General features: G+C 42.3%; 1 protein-coding gene across 1 annotated transcript in view; it reads right to left on the bottom strand.

Annotated features, from left to right (window-relative positions):
* TG (thyroglobulin) overlaps positions 1-17,556 on the bottom strand; it is a gene marked incomplete at its 5' end in the record, with an annotated part of 163,359 nt that overhangs the window by 64,108 nt on the left and 81,695 nt on the right. Inside the window, 3 exons of the mRNA XM_082046264.1 lie at positions 3,029-3,228; positions 9,450-9,609; positions 15,821-15,914. Of these exons, the coding sequence (XP_081902390.1) occupies positions 3,029-3,228; positions 9,450-9,609; positions 15,821-15,914 (454 nt within the window). The remainder of the gene's footprint in view (positions 1-3,028; positions 3,229-9,449; positions 9,610-15,820; positions 15,915-17,556) is intronic.

Below are 17,556 nucleotides of genomic sequence, written 5' to 3' on the forward strand. Positions count from 1 at the left end.
TTAGGGTCCATGTCAAACAGCCCGACACCTGGTCACAGTAGTTTTCAGTAGGGCAATAAATCTGTTCTTTCCACCATTGTCTGACCTGGCCAGGAGACACCTGTCATCTTCCCTTGTGTTGGGTGTGGAAAGCCTGGAAGCTCTGCTCCTGATACTCACCAGGGAATGCCTGGAGGGGACACCTAACATATCTGCCCTCCAGAGTCTCCTGCAAGAGATTAATGCAATCCACTCTTCTACATCCAAATTGCATTGGTAAATAAATCAATTAATCCAAAAATTAATGATTTGAGACCACTTCTGGAATATTGTGTCCAGTTCTGGGCCCCTCAGTTCCAGAAGAACAGGGAACTGCTGGAGAGAGTCCAGCGCAGGGCAACAAAGATGATGGAGTGGAGCATCTCCCATATGAGGAAAGGCTGAGTGAGCTGGGGCTCTTTAGCTTGGAGAAGAGGAGACTGAGGGGTGACCTCATTAATGGTTACAGATATATAAAGGGTGACTGTCACAAGGATGGAGCCAGGCTCTTCTCGGTGACAGCCAACGGTAGGACAAGAGGCAATGGGTGCAAACTGTAACACAGGAGATTCCACTTTAATATGAGAAGAAACCTCTTCACAGGGAGGGTGACAGACACTGGAATAGGCTGGCCAGGGAGGTTGTGGAGTCTCCTTCTCTGGAGACATTCAAACCCGCCTGGACACATTCCTGTGCGATCTGCTCTGGGTGTTCCTGCTTTAGAATCTGGGTTGTACTACATGATCCTTCAAGGGCCCTTCCAATCCCTAACATTCTGTGATTCTGTGATTAAATCAAATACCATGTTAATGCTTTTAAGTGATTCAAAACAAGACCATAATCACTGAGATTATTTTTTCGTAATCATACTAGTGAAAGACTAAATAATTTATAAAAAGTCCTCATGACAGCTTTGTACTGATTTTGTAAAATCTTTTTACAGATCTATTCCAAAGAAAATCTGTTATACGACAGACATAGGAAATTCAAAGACATTTTGCAATTTCAGGTGCATATCTTCTTGTAGATCACACCTCTTTGCCTGCTGAGAAACCGGACCATGCATGACAAAGAGCCAAACGAGCACAAAACTAACTTTTGCAAAAAAAAATATATTGCTTCATGGGATTTTCCCTCAGGAAAGCTATATCTGATATATATTCTCAATTTTGTGATTCTTAGTCTGCCTGCACCTCTGTTTTTAACAGTAAAATTAGAAGTATGCTGTCTACAACTACCTGAAAGGAGACTGTAGCATGAAGGTTGTTGGTCTCTTCTCCCAAGTAACAAGTGACAGGACGAGAGGAAATGGCCTCAAGTTGCACCAGGGGAGGTTTACATCACATATTAGGAAAAACTTCTTTACCGAAAGGGTTATCAAGCACTGAAACAGGCTGTCCAGGGAAGTGCTTGAATGTACGTCCCTGGAGGTGTTTAAAAGACTTGCAGATGTGGCATTTAGGGACATGGCTTAGTGGTGGACTTGGCAGTGCTAGGTTAATGATTGAACTCAATGATCTTAAATGCCTTTTCAACCTAAATGGTATTATGTTTCTATGATTTTGGTGTCTTGGATCAAAATCAAGATGCATCCCTTTACAAGAGGCCTATCTGAGAAATCTGAGCGAACCAACAGTTGCACTCTGCACCATCACATTACAAAAAAAATATATATATATGTATTATTTCATGTTTTCAAGTCACTGCTATTACTGCTTACTTTTTATTTTATCAGTGCATTTCACAAGAAGAGTGAATCCACTGTGACACTGTAAGGATAAATACTTAACATTACTTTGAAATGAGTAGAGATCCTACTTTTTCCAAGACAGTTGTCTGCACAGTCCCCAGGAAGAAAATTATTGTTACAAACCCTAGATTATTTGGAAGAATTGATGCGCCTGCCTGTTCATTGCACTTGCCACTGTTTTCCACTATTTGCTATCCTGCTGTAGGAGAAAGGAGGAGTTCAACACCTATTTTATAAAAGAAAAGATGTAATGTGGAAATACACTCCAACGATAATGATTAGCAAAGAGGTCCTTGCATTTCCCTTTCATCAGTTGCTCAACTACTAATACTGTATCCTGTTACAGGTTTCACAAGGCCACATCCTGAGCCGTGTCAGTAAAGGGTTTATGAATTCAGAGAACGAGGAGGATGAAACTGTACTCTGAGAGAAAATAAAGTTATAAATAGAGATGCCATTATTTCAAGGCAAGATTTTACTTAATTTGGCCCTAGGTCTCCTGGACCTAGAATTCTGTTCCTCTGCTCACATTTCCAAGAGAACACTGCTAGAAGAGAGAGCATTTTGTCCCAGTACCATTTCTGCTGCATTTATAAATCTCCACTGAAGATTAAGCCTCATTTAAGAGCACTCACATCTGAGGCTGTAAAGATCAATGCTAGTAATGAAGCTGACAAAGCTGACCTCAGAGTCCTAGGATTTGACACGGGAAGTGCTGTAAAAATACGGCTCAATTGGGGTGACTCTAAAAATGATCCAAGCTGATAGCAAACAAGTCTGTGGGTAAATGGACTTTTACTCTTTCTCTGAAACTTGCTTTTTCTTTTAAATTAAATATGTCATGAGATCAGATAAAAAGATCGGATATTTGAAATATGCGGATGTTTGGCTCTTCAGTTTTAGAGTCTAAAAACTGCTGATCAACAACCGTATTTATGGAATGGAAACTAACCTGTTGTACCTATAAGTTACGAAACAAGACTATTTATATAATACACCAAAAACCACAGTGACGAAAACCAGGTTCTTAGTATGACTAAATCAATCACCAAGGCGCATCTCTTGTACATCCTTGTGAAGCAGCCAGCTCCTGGAGATCACAGTCACAGGTGAGATGAAAAATAACTACAGCAATAACAGCCCTATTAGTGCTGCCGAGGTACGGATGAAATAAAACCAGCACCCACACGATGCAACATCCTCATGTCTGTCAACAACATCCTTTCACAAAGTCACCGAAGTGGCAGGAAAGGGACTTACCATCAACAACGCGCTCCTGAAGAGGCCCATATCTGCTGCCTCCGTGAGCAGGTGGATGCTGGTAATATCTGCCCCACCGCGGTCGGCTCCCAAAGAAACACGGCTTGGATCTCCCCCAAAGCTGGCGATGTTCCGCTGCACCCACGTCAGAGCTGCCAACTGATCCAAAAGGCCGGCGTTTCCACTCATCTCAGAAGAACCTGTTGCGGGAAATAAATAAAGAGGTCTGAAAAGAAATAAAACTGTAAACATCTGAAGTTTGGATTAAATGCTACATTCTTGCAGCCCTTGCAGCTGAACCTTGACAAAACTGGCACAGAAGCTTAAAAGACTGAAGTGGTCTCTTCTAAGTTCATCACTATGGGAATAGATTCCATTTCGTTTTTTTCCACACCAAGAAATTTAAAAAGCCAATATTCAGTGCTACAGCTATCATGTACACTTATTCAATAAGCCCCTGAATTAATCAGATATTTTCTAAGACTTCCTTACCCAAACAACTAAAAGTTTCATAGTATAAGCATGATGCAAGCTAGAGTGCTCTGTGCTCTATCTGAAAAAAATATTGTGCACCCAGACTTGAGGTAGGATGCAACTAAAAGTAATTGAACATTACACAGAGTCACAGAATGTCAGGGATTGGGAGGGATCTCAAAAGATCATCCAGTCCAATCCCCCTGCCGGAGCAGGAACACCCAGATGAGGTTACACAGGAAGGTGTCCAGGCGGGTTTGAATGTCTGCAGAGAAGGAGACTCTACAACCCCCCTGGCAGCCTGTTCCAGTGTCTGTTACCCTCACCATGAAGAAGTTTCTTCTCATATTTAAGTGGAACCTCTTGTGTTCCAATTTGAACCCATTACCCCTTGTCCTATCATTGGTTGTCACTGAGAAGAGTCTGGCTCCATCCTCATGACACTCACCCTTTATATATTTGTAAACATGAATGAGGTCACCCCTCAGTCTCCTCTTCTCCAAGCTAAAGAGCCCCAGATCCCTCAGCCTTTCCTGACATGGGACATGTTCCACTCCCTTCAGCATCTTTGTTGCCCTGCGCTGGACTCTCTCCAGCAGTTCCATGTCCTTCTGGAACTGAGGGGCCCAGAACTGGACACAATATTCCAGATGTGGTCTCACCAGGGCAGAGTAGAGGGGCAGGAGAACCTCTCTTGACCTACTGACCACCCCGCTTCTAATAGACCCCAAGATGCCATTGGCCTTCCCGGCCACAAGGGTCCAGTGCTGGCTCATGGTCATCCTGCTGTCCACCAGGACGCCCAGGTCCCTTTCCCCTACACTCCTCTCTAATAGGTCATTCCCCAACTTATACTGGAACCTGGGGTTGTTCCTACCCAGATGCAAGACTCTACACTTCCCCTTGTTATATTTCATTAAATTTTTTCCCACCCAACTCTCCAGCCTGTCCAGGTCTCACTGGATGGCAGCACAGCCTTCTGGCTTCTCTCTAGATACCATTTTGCAGGAGCTTTTTATACAAGCCACATAACACTGTATTAGCGTATTTCATTATAAGACCAGGGCAAGTTAACAAAAATACAAGAAATGACAGTTCATAGAAAGTTAATATAATTAGCACTTCTTCCAGCTGCATGTCCACTGGTGCCTAATTGTCTGTCTTGGTTTTAGAAAAATAGCACTTAAATTTCTAACCTTCATTTGGACATCTCATGACAGGAGATATGAATCTAGGCTCAAGTGCTATAAGTTGAAGCCACTAGATTATTTTTCTAAATAAGTAGCTTGATCTTAAAATTAATTAAAAGCAAACAAAAAATCAGTGCTTTTGCCAAATTCAGTCAACTGTTTCCCTGGAGTACACCTAACTGCAGCTTTCTAGATTCCTTTTACACTTACCTATCTGACCAAGCATTTATGAGTCACATCATCTTGCACTTCTTTACAAATGTACAGATATTATTTTTAATTTAAAATATCTTAACATATATCCTTTGAAATTGACTTATGTCTAACTGATAAAGAGCTGAATTATATGCATTCATATTTTTTTCCCATGGAAAAAATAATAATAATAATAATTGTGTACTCCCCATGCTTAGGTATCATCACTGAAAAGACTACTTTCTGTTCAATACCAACCAGTGGTAATGTGGCACTTTGATTAATAGGAAACTAACACTGAAAGCATTTAATGATGCCAATCCCTAGACAAGCTTAATTATATACCAACAGAAGCAGAAATAAGTAATTCCTACGTAGTCCCTGAGAAGGAATAGAAAAAGATTATTCACTGTCTACTTTTTAATCCACAATGAGCCATTCATTTTTCATGATTTTAATTTCTCCACATTCAAAGTTTGAGGGAAAGAAAACACACACACACACAAGACAGAAAATCCAGAAATAGAAACACAGCTGAAACTATTTGTTTCTTTGATTGCCAAGATGAAATAGCAGAATTTTAAAGTAAGGGTCTGCTCAGAAACTAGGGAATCAAAATGAACAGATAGTGGAATAAAAAGCTGCCACTTTGTGGACAAGTAGTCTCGTCTCAGGCAAGGAGCAACCAAAATCATCCATCCTGTAGCAGATATCCATATGTCTACTGTGTTGAATTACTGGGTTATCACAGAGAATGATTTAAGCAGCAGAATAGAATACAGAGGAGACCAGATTATTGATAGACTTGCAGATCCTAGATACCCACATCACATCAGCCATCATTGTAAGTGCCTTTTCAATAGGACACCCAGGAACTAAATGGTTCCAGAAGCTACAACCTTCCACCTACAGCCATAGTTTCAGGTGATCAGGCCAAGACACAGCAGCGAAGCAATGGAGGAAAAACTTTCCCTGCTTTAGTTTTTAGGGCTTTTTGAGTTTGTTCTGCAGACCATGACCAGTTCTCAGGGTTCTCAAGCCAGCAATAAATCCAGTCTCTGCTCTGTTAAAAAGCAAACCTCATTTCAAGGGTTTGCTGCAACTCTCATGAGACCTCCCCGGAGGAAGTGAAATCCATGTCAATGGTTTAGCCACACAAAGCGTCTCGCTGCCAGCACACTGAACAACAAGACCAAGAAGGGAAATATAACTAGTTCCTTTTGCTCTGGCAAAACCACAGCCAGGTTGTGAAATGTGCCACACTGGGGAACAGATGCAGGCACAGACATGCACGGACATCCATGGTAGTTAGACCAAAAGAAACATGTCTGCCAGGAATCTTCTTCACTGTTTGAGTGATAGGCCTGGATACAAATCTCACAAGCAGAAATTTTGCAGGAAAAGGTCACATTCCTGGGGACCACAGGAGAATGAAAATAAACTGGTGTCCAGAAGGAAGCAATGACAAACATATGCATTTCTGTTATTACTAAACTGGAGAGGAACAATAGTGCTAAATCTAAGCATGAAAATCATCCTGTTTTATATGACTTCACGGACTCTTAAAGAATTTGGCCTAAAGACATTACTGTCTTCTCCACACTCTTGCCATCCATATCACTGGCAATTCACCTTAAGTTTTCTGTGTGCAAAGCCAGAGGTGAAGGCACTATTAAGAATGTGCATCACTTTTTGCAACATTAATGGCTGCAGTAAATTAAATTAAACATCTTTTATACTTAAAATAATAAGAGCTCTTTGCTTGCAAGAGCCCTGTGTCAATGAGAAGCAAAAAAAAAAACCCTGTAAAACAAAAATAAAAAAAAAAAAAAGAATAAAGAATAAAGAATAAAGAATAAAGAATAAAGAATAAAGAATAAAGAATAAAGAATAAAGAATAAAGAATAAAGAATAAAGAATAAAGAATAAAGAATAAAGAATAAAGAATAAAGAATAAAGAAAAATAAAGAAAATATAGTGTTTTCACTGCCCTTCCTCCTCCAAAATTTCAATTTAACTCCTTCAGTTCTAGTTTTGCAATTTATAACAAAGCAACATGAGAGGACTCAGCACTTCACTGAGTTGTACAATGAAATTATATTGCTCACAAGATCATAACTTTTGTTTGTAACTTCAGGGCCTCCTAACAGTCCTGCTACTAACATCCCCACAATGTTAAGGGTGAGCTCCTGCCCCGTGATAGGAAAACTGATAACAAAACTCCCAGAGGACCAGCATTCATCCAAGTGTCTCAGTAAGAATGGATACATCCCTGGTATATCACTGAGGATCTAGTTTGAGAAAACTCTTCTAGCATTTGACACAGTTTGACAACCTTCATTGAAAAACCCCTGTGGCCACTGGTCATGTACGGGAGTCACGGTGCTTAGGGACGTGGTTTAGTGGTGGAATTGGCAATGCTAGGTTAATGGTTGGACTTGATGATCTTAATAGACTTTTCCAACCTAAATGATTCCATGATTCTACGAGTCAGAGGTGCTTCACCAGCCTGTGGTGGATCAAATAAGAGAAATTGCAGTGGGAGCATTGCTCACCAGGGTGGGTATGTACCCACCCTGACCGGGAGCCTGGTACAGACACACCACAGCTCATCACCCCACATGGACTAAAGGAAACGCAGGGGAGAGAGCAATGAGGCACTGAAGGAACTTTTAGGGCTTCCCATGAATGTGGTGCTTAGCCTGCTCCAGTGACTCTTGCAAAGAGCTTTTCCTACTTGCTCCCATTCCCTCTGAAGCAACAGGATTTCCCCAAATGCACATCAAGGATTTCCCACAGGGGAAGAGGCCAGAAAAGACTGCACTTGTCCCTGTTGGCAGCTCACAGTACAGAGAAGGAAAGGGCCCCCAAATACTCCCTACTTGTACTGAACCACCCCTATCTGAAGGTCTGCAGAAATGCAAATTTGGGAAATTCAGCTCATGCACTGACCTTTTGGGACATTTGTCCGCATCTCTAAGAAAAAGCGGCTGAAGAGTTCTCCTGATCCCTAAATTACAGACCATCACATAAATACTGCTACACAATATTCAGCCCAGCTAGAAGTTTCCACTTAGGAAGAAACCCAGGTGAGATTCACAGGGCCGGAGGAGGTTGGTGGGTAACGCGTGGGCAGTGCTGCGTCATGGAAGCTCTCACAGCACGTATCCCCACTGCATTTGGCTCTAGCCTAAACAAAACCATGGTATCACTTTCATAAGCATCCGGTTCGCACTGAGGAAAACTGATTCTTTCCTCAGATACACCTATTACCAACTTCATATCTAAATGAGTAAGGAGGTTGCAGTGCCAGCTCTCTAGTTATTGAATGAAAAACAGGCTTGGCTGGGCGTGAGCTTTGAACAAAACAGTAAAATGGAGAAGGGAAACAACAACCAAGGGCTGCTGCTACAACCTCAAAGTAGACAAATCCACCCAGCGCCACTAGCAGTAAATACTCAAAAGAGTCACGAGGCAAAGTATGTGGGTCTGGTATTTCCAAATATGGTGAATATAACCTCCTAAAGGTCATAAAGGTACCAAAATGTCCACTAGAGAGGCCAAGGATTGCCACCAGACTGATGAGCCCGAGCTCCACTTGCAGTTGTTGCATTTTCTCTTCTCGAGCTCCCCTGCCCCAGACAGAACTGGAAGACAGTAGAAGGAAAAGTGGTCCCTACTTGCATAAACAGGCAAATCTAATAAAAGTTAAAATGAAAAAATCCCAGAGATCAGCAGGGAAGCATGACAGTGCAATCTCATGTTTAGATGACTTTTTGCACAACGTAAAATCCTATATGCAATGGGAATTTGTATAATTTTTAATGACAATTGTTATTAGACAACAGGAGAGCAAAAGTGTCCTTTACACTAGTGCACGGGGAAGAGTTGCGAATAGGAAACTTACAAACATTCGGTCACATTCAAGACAGTGAAAGGAGCTAATAGAATTGAAATTAAACATGGCAAGTCCTTCAGAAAAGTTGGGCTGAATTATTGAGGAACGAACCAACTATCTTGGTGCTGTACTTTCCATACTTTCACGTCCTTCTTACCAGCAACGTGCAGTTATCTCTCCCTGCCTCTTCCCCACTCTGACATGGGCATAATTGAGAATTAGCAAAATTTCACAGATGGAACAGCTGGAAGTTGGACACACTGAAAACCATGTCTACAATGACAGGCAACTGTAGTTAGCAGGAATTTTAATGCCTAACCTTTCTTCAAAACCTGTCTACAAAACCCAATATCCACAGTTTCATCTGCAAACAGAAGTCTAGCCAGTCCTTTGATATAGATACTTGGCTTCTGTTCGTCCTTGTGTCCTTGCCTCCAGTCTCTCTCCTTTCTCTTCAGATCAAATCTCCATAATTTCTTGGCTATTTCCTCACCCTTACCCTCCCTCAACCTCCCCCCTCAAAAAAAACAGTGAAAGATGCAGGTTTCTCAAATTTAAAAAAAAAAATTACCTCTTTTTTTCTTAAAAAAATATATATAAACAGAAGTGTTATAGGATGTAATTTAGCCCATAGTTGTGTTTGTCCTAGAAATCCATGACTTACCAGTACTAAGGAAGCCAAAAACACCGACCCTGTAGTTTGCAGTCACCACAATGATGTTACTGATGGCAGCTAGGTACGATCCATCTATGGTTGTCTTTCCTGCCTCAGCACTGTAACTCCCTCCGTTGTGGAAGAACAGCAGCACTGACATGTTTTTGACCTGTCATGACAACAACCAGGTTAATATTCCTGTACCAAACTGCTTTTGTAAGTCACTGATGAGAACACAAGCATCTTCCCCATTAAAATTATCTAAGTCATTCACAGCTCTTTAATAGTGACCGTAATAAAATCTGGCCATCAGTCTGAAATCCTAGGGCTAAATTGTCCACACTGATCTGTGTACCATTAAAGAGAAGACTGTGTCCAGGATTTAATGGCACCACTGTGTTCCACCAGCCAACAACTCTTCCAGGTGAGCTCCAGGCAGACCCATCCTGTTGCCCTGGCCACTGAGCATGTGATGGGCTTGTCTTTGCTGTAACATGTCTGCTTTAGACAAACACACAGGAAAAGTTCAAACAATTGGGAAATAGGAGAAGAAAAAGGCCTCTTTGGTTGCTTCATCTTGAGCAGGACTACCTCAATAGCTGTGCAGGGCTGCTTCCTATTCCCCAGTCTTCAGCATTTAAACATTGCCTCGTCTCAAAAATCTCACTTGACAAGAGCTCACATTGCTCCTTCAATCCCCATGCAGGTTTTCCCCTACTAGATATTAATAAATACAGGGTCCTGCAGCAAAGACTTTGTCTCTGCATGGGAGACACTCGCTTCTCATGAAGTACAGAGAGTCTCTGCCCTGAGAGAGTCCAGCGGGACTCATGGGATGGGAAGGAGCTACAATGAGTACTCCTTGCAGAGCCAAGTCACACGGTTTTGTGCAGAAACTGAGGTTTTTACCCAAAAGCAGCACCGCATCTCTGTGGACCCCCTTTGCACATACAGCAGGGCTGCAGCTGGGCTGCTGCTGCATAACCAGCACGAAAGCAGAACTGCCTGGGAAACCTCAGCATTTACCAGATTACAGCTCTGACAAGATGATACTCAGAATAAATACCAGTAAAACATACAGAGGGGGCTTGTTAAGTTTTTTTCCCTTTTTTTTTTTTTTTTTTTTTTTTTAATTCCCACTGCAAAAAGCAGAACAACTTGCCCCAATGCTACAAAGCTTTTTTCAAAGTGTAACCTCAATTTTCCGTTCAGCACTTCCATCCCTCATCGCCCACTTTAGGACTATCCTAAAAGAGGCTCCTCTGTCTTCTGCTCAGCAGCAGGTCACACACACTCTCCCATCCCACTTCGTGCTTTGGCAGCTGCAGGTGTTTTTCAAAGAAGGGCCGGTGGCCTCTGCAGCAGCATCAAAGTATATCTGAGGTTTGTTTTTCACTGCAGCTAGAGGGCATTGGGCTCTGCTGCTGTTATTTTCTGGATGGAGTTTAGCTAAACACAGCAGTCCCATCTGCTCTGGCAAAGGATGTCTCCAGCAAAAAAGCAACTGGCTGTATGGGAGAAGCAGCAGAGAAGTGCTGGTTGCAGCCTTCTGCAAAATTACAGGACAGGAGGCAAAATCTCCTCAGCTGCACCTAATTTGTCATGATTGCATGCACTCTTCACACCTAACTGGAAAATCATATCAGAGCCTTCTTGTGAACAAGATAGTGTTACCAAGAGAACCCCAGAAGTTGCATGCACTAAAAAATGCTGCTCTCTCACAGGAACTTCTGCTCCTGAATAGAAATTGCCTAATTCATAGTGCCTGGTCACCAGTTCCCATTTCTGCACCACATGCAGCACAGAGAGAGAGATGGGGGTAAAGAAAAAAAATGGAAGAATCTGTTTTCACATAGAAATTCATTCTAAAATACAACCACATGGAGCCATGTCAGCTAAAATAGTATGAAATGCAACGTTGAGCTTGCTCTGTCCCCTCAGCTCAGCACCATTAAGCCTGAGGTTCAAACTAGGCATTTCCCATGTGTTCTCAGCCTGCATGGTACCATGACCTCCGGCTGCCCTCTGAGTTATATATTACATTATGCTGAGTGACTTTACCCAATGCTGTAGTGATGAAAAGCTTAAGAAAGGCAAAGACAGGACATAAAAGTTAAAAACCACAAAACAAAGCCTGCTGCAACAGATATGGAGCAATTTGGGGGACGATTTAGCACTGGGGCTGTGCCTAGTGCCAAATGTCTGGATGCAGCATTCCCATTTATAGTCTGCATCAAGCAATGACAGATCCCACTCCCACATAAAGGTAAAATATTATGAAAAATAATTTGGGGTTTAATCTCGAGGGATTTCAATTTCAGAACTCATGGATTTGAGCATTATAGATTAAAGCTGTTTAATGTAATTGCCTTCCCAGCTCTTATTAGCTATTTTAAGAGCACAGCATAATGCAAGTGAACTATGTCTCACAGTATATTTCATGTCATAATCATCATATATATATATTTGGTAGCTAATTAATTTTTTACTATATATTAGTTGCTGGGTAATATATTTTGAATAGAAGCGAATTTCCTCCAAGCCTTGTTCTGACACAAAAATCAACCAACCACTGCAATCAAACCCCTGAGGCCGAAGAAACACAAGATCTTTACTAAAGCCTGGTGGAGTCAGTCCCTTGGTACCAGGCTGAGATGTGGCATCACCAGTGTCAGGCTGCAGTGGGGGACACGTGGCAGCCGGGCAGTGTGGGGCCAGCACATTCCTCGCAGACAAGCCACAGCTGCCACACTGCTACTGCCAAGTGCAGGGGTTTGCTCCAAACAAAGTGCAGACAACCACACTTAGAGGTGTAAAATCACAGAATCATGGAATGTACGGGGTTGGAAGGGACCTCTGGAGACCATCTAGTCCAACCCATCTGCTAAAGCAGGTTCACCAGAGCAGATCACACAGGAATGTGTCCAGACAGGTTTTGAATGTCTGCAGAGGAGACCCCACAACCTCTCTGTATAGCCTGTTCCAGTGCAAAAAATTCCAGCTGGTACATGGTCAGATGGCTTCCCAGCTTAGATAGTGGGGAAATGGCTTCTAGGGAGCCCAGCAGCTCCACCATGGTTTCATGCCTGCAAAGGCTTAGGTCCCATGAGCAAATCCCCAAGGTGAGTGAAGTTCAGCATCCACCAGAAAGCTGCAAGCCAGATGGAAGTCTGAAAGGCTTCATGATATTCAGAACTATCTTCTCCATATTTCTGCAAAACACTTAATGAGCTACTTGGCAAGGATAGATTTAAACTCTATTGAGCCAGGCAACCTCAAGTGCTTACACTACTGTACAAAATTACTCTGTAAATAATTGAGTGCAGCAGGAATGATCACAGAATCACAGAATGTCAGGGAATTGAAGGGACCTCAAAAGTTCGTCTAGTCCAATCCCCCTGCCGGAGCAGGAACACCCAGATGAGGTTACACAGGAAGGTGTCCAGGCGGGTTTTGAATGTCTGCAGAGTAGGAGATTCCACAACGCCCCTGGGCAGCCTGTTCCAGTGTCTGTCACCCTCGCTGTGAAGAAGTTTCTTCTCATATTTAAGTGGAGCCTCCTGTGTTCCAGTCTGTATCCATTGCCCCTTGTCCTATCATTGGTTGTCACCGAGAAGAGCCTGGCTCCATCCTCGTGACACTAAACCTTTACATATTTATCAACATGAATGAGGTCACCCCTCAGTCTCCTCTTCTCCAAGCTAAAGTGCCCCAGCTCCCTCAGCCTTTCCTCACACAGGAGATCCTCCACTTCTTTCAGCATCTTTGTTGCCCTGTGCTGGACTCTCTCCAGCAGTTCCGTGTCCTTCTGGAACTGAGGGGCCCAGAACTGGACACAATATTCCAGGTGTGGTCTCATCAGGGCGGAGTAGAGGGGAAGGAAAACCTCTCTCGACCTACTAACCACCCCCCTCCTAATATACCCCAGGTACCATTGGCCTTCCTGGCCACAAGGACACAGTGCTGGCTCATGGTCATCCTGCTGTCCACCAGGACCCCCAGGTCCCTTTCTCCTACACTGCTCTCTAACAGGTCGTTACCCAACTTATACTGGAACCTGGCGTTGTTCCTGCCCAGATGCAAGACTTTACACTTTCCCTTGTTATATTCCATCAATTTTTTCCCAACTCTCCAGCCTGTCCTCTGGATGGCAGCACAGCCTCTGGCATGTCAGCCACTCCTCCCAGCTTGATGTCATCAGCAAACTTGCTGACAGTGCACTCTATTCCCTCATCCAAGTCGTTGATGAATATATTGAATAGTACTGGTCCCAGTACTGACCCCTGAGGCACTCCACTAGATACAGGCCTCCAACTAGACTCCGCACCATTGACCATGACTCTCTGGCTTCTTTTCTTCAGCCAGTTCACCATCCACCTCACTACCTGATCATCCAGTCCACAGTTCCTCAGTTTAGCTGTAAGGATGCTGTGGGAGACTGTGTCAAATGCTTTACTGAAGTCAAGACAGACCACATCCACTGCTTTGCCATCATCTATCAAACCTCATTATGTTCTCAAAAAAGGCTATGAGGTTGGTCAAGCACAACTTCCTCTTGGTGAAGCCATGTTGACTGCCCCTAATGACCCTCTTATCCTTGATATTCCTTGAGATGGTGCTAAGGATAAGTTGTTCCATCACCTTTCTAGGGATGGAGGTGAAGCTGACCAGGCTATAGTTACCCAGGTCAATGGGAATAACACCTGCAGAGGATGGGAAGAGAGAGCGTACACTTTTTATTCTTATTCAGTGAAGAGTTTCAGCTCTTGATCTCACATTTGAACCCTTTGCAAACCAAGCTGAAGCACAACTTTGCTAGTGTGACAGGTGGTGATGGTTATAAGTGGAAAAAAGTCTCTCAGAAGTGCCAGTTTTATTTGGAGGGTTATGAGGCACATGTAGCTATGGAAGCAAAATGAGGTGATCTCATTCACCTTCTTCACTCCTTGACACTTAAAGAGTCCTTTGGTGGCAGGCAGCAGTTCCTGCACCATGTTCTTGTTCAGGCTCAAAATGCTTCTGGACGACTTTTGTATTTGCTGCTCTCCAGGAGATTTTATATTCTGAATTTACTAGCTAATTTAACTTTCCATGGGCTGAAAATATATAACTATAGCTCTCTGTATGTGAGTAAAAAATAGAGCTCACCACAAAAAAGAAACAGGAAAATGCCATGCCTTCTGCTCCCAGCTACTTCTGCAAAAACAGAAGTTTTGGTTCTCTCTTGGGCTAGACTTACACATGTGAAACTGATTGATTTGACCAGACCTACTTCTACCTTACACCTCTACAAAACACAGGAGAGATTCAGTTCTCAGTACTGCCAAGGACAAAAGACAAGCCTGTTTATTCTATCAGATGGCAGAATATGCAATGCTTTCAAATAAGCTATCTTGAAAGCAGCACTTAAGTGGAGATGGCAAACTGCCTGGGACAGTGACCTGATGTTTTCAATAAGCAACGACTGTATTCAGGGCAAAATTACAGTCTGGTGCTGCAGGGACAGAACAGGCTGCTGGTCCTCCTGTTGATTAAAAGGGCCTGCAAGCAACTCCGTGTGTCTCTGTCAGATTGCTAGACCAGCTTTTTCCAAACAAGCAGTATGACAGATTTATACATTTCTATTATAACTATTGTCACCTTCTTACCACTTCTGTAGAAAGAAAATCTCTGTTCTTGTATTCTGGGCCCACTCTTCAATAGGATTCAAATGTTATTCAGCATCTTTATCCCAAGCCCCCCAGGGGTTTGGCCAATCATCTAAGCTTGGCTCTAACTTGAAAATTGATTTTACGTCTGTTTAGAATAAGAAATTCAAGAGCTTTCAAACGACAATTTTTCAGGTTGTACCATCGGCCCAGTCATCTTTAAAACATCTATTTTTACATCCTGTGGGTTGGGCACGAATCTAGCATTTCTTGCTACCCTCATTCCTCAACAGCTCCCATGGATTTCAACAGGGAACCAGTAAAGATGAGGGTGAAAAGAACCTGCTCTGCTGTAGCTCATCTGGTGGTGTTGATGTGACTGGTTGTATTGTATTATCGTGTCCTGGTCAAATGGTCTAATTTCAGGGACACTGCCATATCTGTCCTTAATTCCTCCTCCTTTGCTGCCACCTCCTTCTTGTGTTTTGTTTCCCTCTTTGTCTCTCTCTTATTTCTAGCTTTTTAATTTGCTACCCTCCCAGTTACCCAAACACAGCTCACTGAAAGCCTATGGGGAATATTCTTGCACCAATACAAACAACAGAATGCCTAATTTAACCTTGCAGGGCTTTGCAAACACCACATAAAAAACAATCATTCATGACAATTAAAGGTACTTTAAAAAGAGACAACGCTTGGCTACCAAAAGAATTTGACTCATGTCCTACTTACAGTGGTGGCAGGAACAAAGATGTTCAGATATAGGCAGTCTTCACTGACAGAATATGGTGGGGCCTCTCCATCTCCTGGCTGCCAACAAGCTGCCCTAGAGACACAAATTGGGAAAATAACAATAAAAAGGCTTGCACTCTTTCTCCACTGTTGCTATTTCCTTGTATTTTGATGCACTGAGTTTATACAATCTTTAAATCTCTAGATCTCCATCATATTTAAAACTATGCCTACCTATACCTTACTAACATATTCATGACTTTGTACACACATATACAAAAAACATATTGCATTTTCATGTCTAGAATCCTCTGCTCAGCAAACCAGCCTTAGAACTTGAAAATAAACCTTCAAAAAACTCACGCTTTACAGAAACTGAACGAAATCAGCACCAGATGTGAGGGGAGAAAGACTGGGCGTCTCAGGCACAGTTCTCCCCCGCTATTGCCTGTACACCTATGTGACCCACTCTTCTGCTGAAATGCCAGTTATTTATTTTAATTTCTAATAAATGTAGGCTACACTTATTTATATTTCTTTTAATTTTTAATGATCTGTGAGAAAATATGGTAAGTTTAAAATTCTAACACATTTTAAAAATCTGTTTGCTCCAAATGTCATAGCTGATCATTAACAGTGCCCAGCAATGTTTAAGTAACCTTTCAATAGGAATTCAACCAGCCACATACAGAAAATCATTTTCTAACCATCATCTGTATGAGATTCACACACTTGAGTTCTCTCTCCCTGACAAGAACCAAGTGGATGACTTTTGAAGTTCAGATATAAGTTAATTTCAAGCCAGTTCCTTCTATTTCACAACCATATTTATATCACATAACGAGTTATGGAAAAGCATCTAAAGTTGTGAGGGAAGAAGCCAGAAGAGGCTATGGAAAAGAGTGTAATATCTCAGATAATTGTATCTAAATCATTATTTTTAATGCCTTTGTAAAATTTTATATTGAACGTATGAAGAATTTAATAGAAAACTACCAAAAAACTTAAAATGAAATTAAAAAAGAACCAGCTTCAATGCAATTCTACAAAATCATTCCATAAGGGGGGTTTCTAGGATGGCGATATCACTCAATAGCTTTCACACTGATGTAGATAACACATCATCTCCAACCAAAACTGCTCAAGCAGTTAGGCAGACAAAATACAAATTCCCAGGTAGGAACCCAGCCAGGACAACAGGTCTAGTGCTATAAATCATACAACTTTCCACAGGGCAGAAGGAATCATCACCCATGCTCATGGCAATTGTTTTTCTTTCTTTTATTTAGCAACTCATCAAGATCCTCAGCACCTCCAGCTCCCAGGATCTCCTCATGCCAGGACCCACTCTGGGGAAAGGCTGCCACCTGCTGAGGCAAGTCCACCGCTCCTCCAGCAGCTGGAGACTCCAACAGGGTTGTTTGTTTCTGTCGGCTTTTTTTGGTTTGGTTGGGCTTTTCTGGTGGTTTTATTTTGAATCTTTTATCTGTTCCAGGCTAATAATTAAATACTTATCTTCTGTAAGTAATGTCACCGTGCTAACATGAATTTCTTATATACAAATATTGTGTGACACCCAACCAGAGTCATAAAAAGCATAGTTGTCAACACTCTTTCATACAAACAGAGACTGAGGTCCCTCTGATTCTGCAAGTCCATCTCCATGGTGCTAAGCTCAAAGAATTACTTTTTTAAACATAAATTAACAATACAAGATAACATCCAAGTTTTACACT

Source organism: Streptopelia decaocto (assembly GCF_964273445.1).
Source record: "Streptopelia decaocto genome assembly, chromosome: 2".
NCBI classification, from domain to species: domain Eukaryota; kingdom Metazoa; phylum Chordata; class Aves; order Columbiformes; family Columbidae; genus Streptopelia; species Streptopelia decaocto.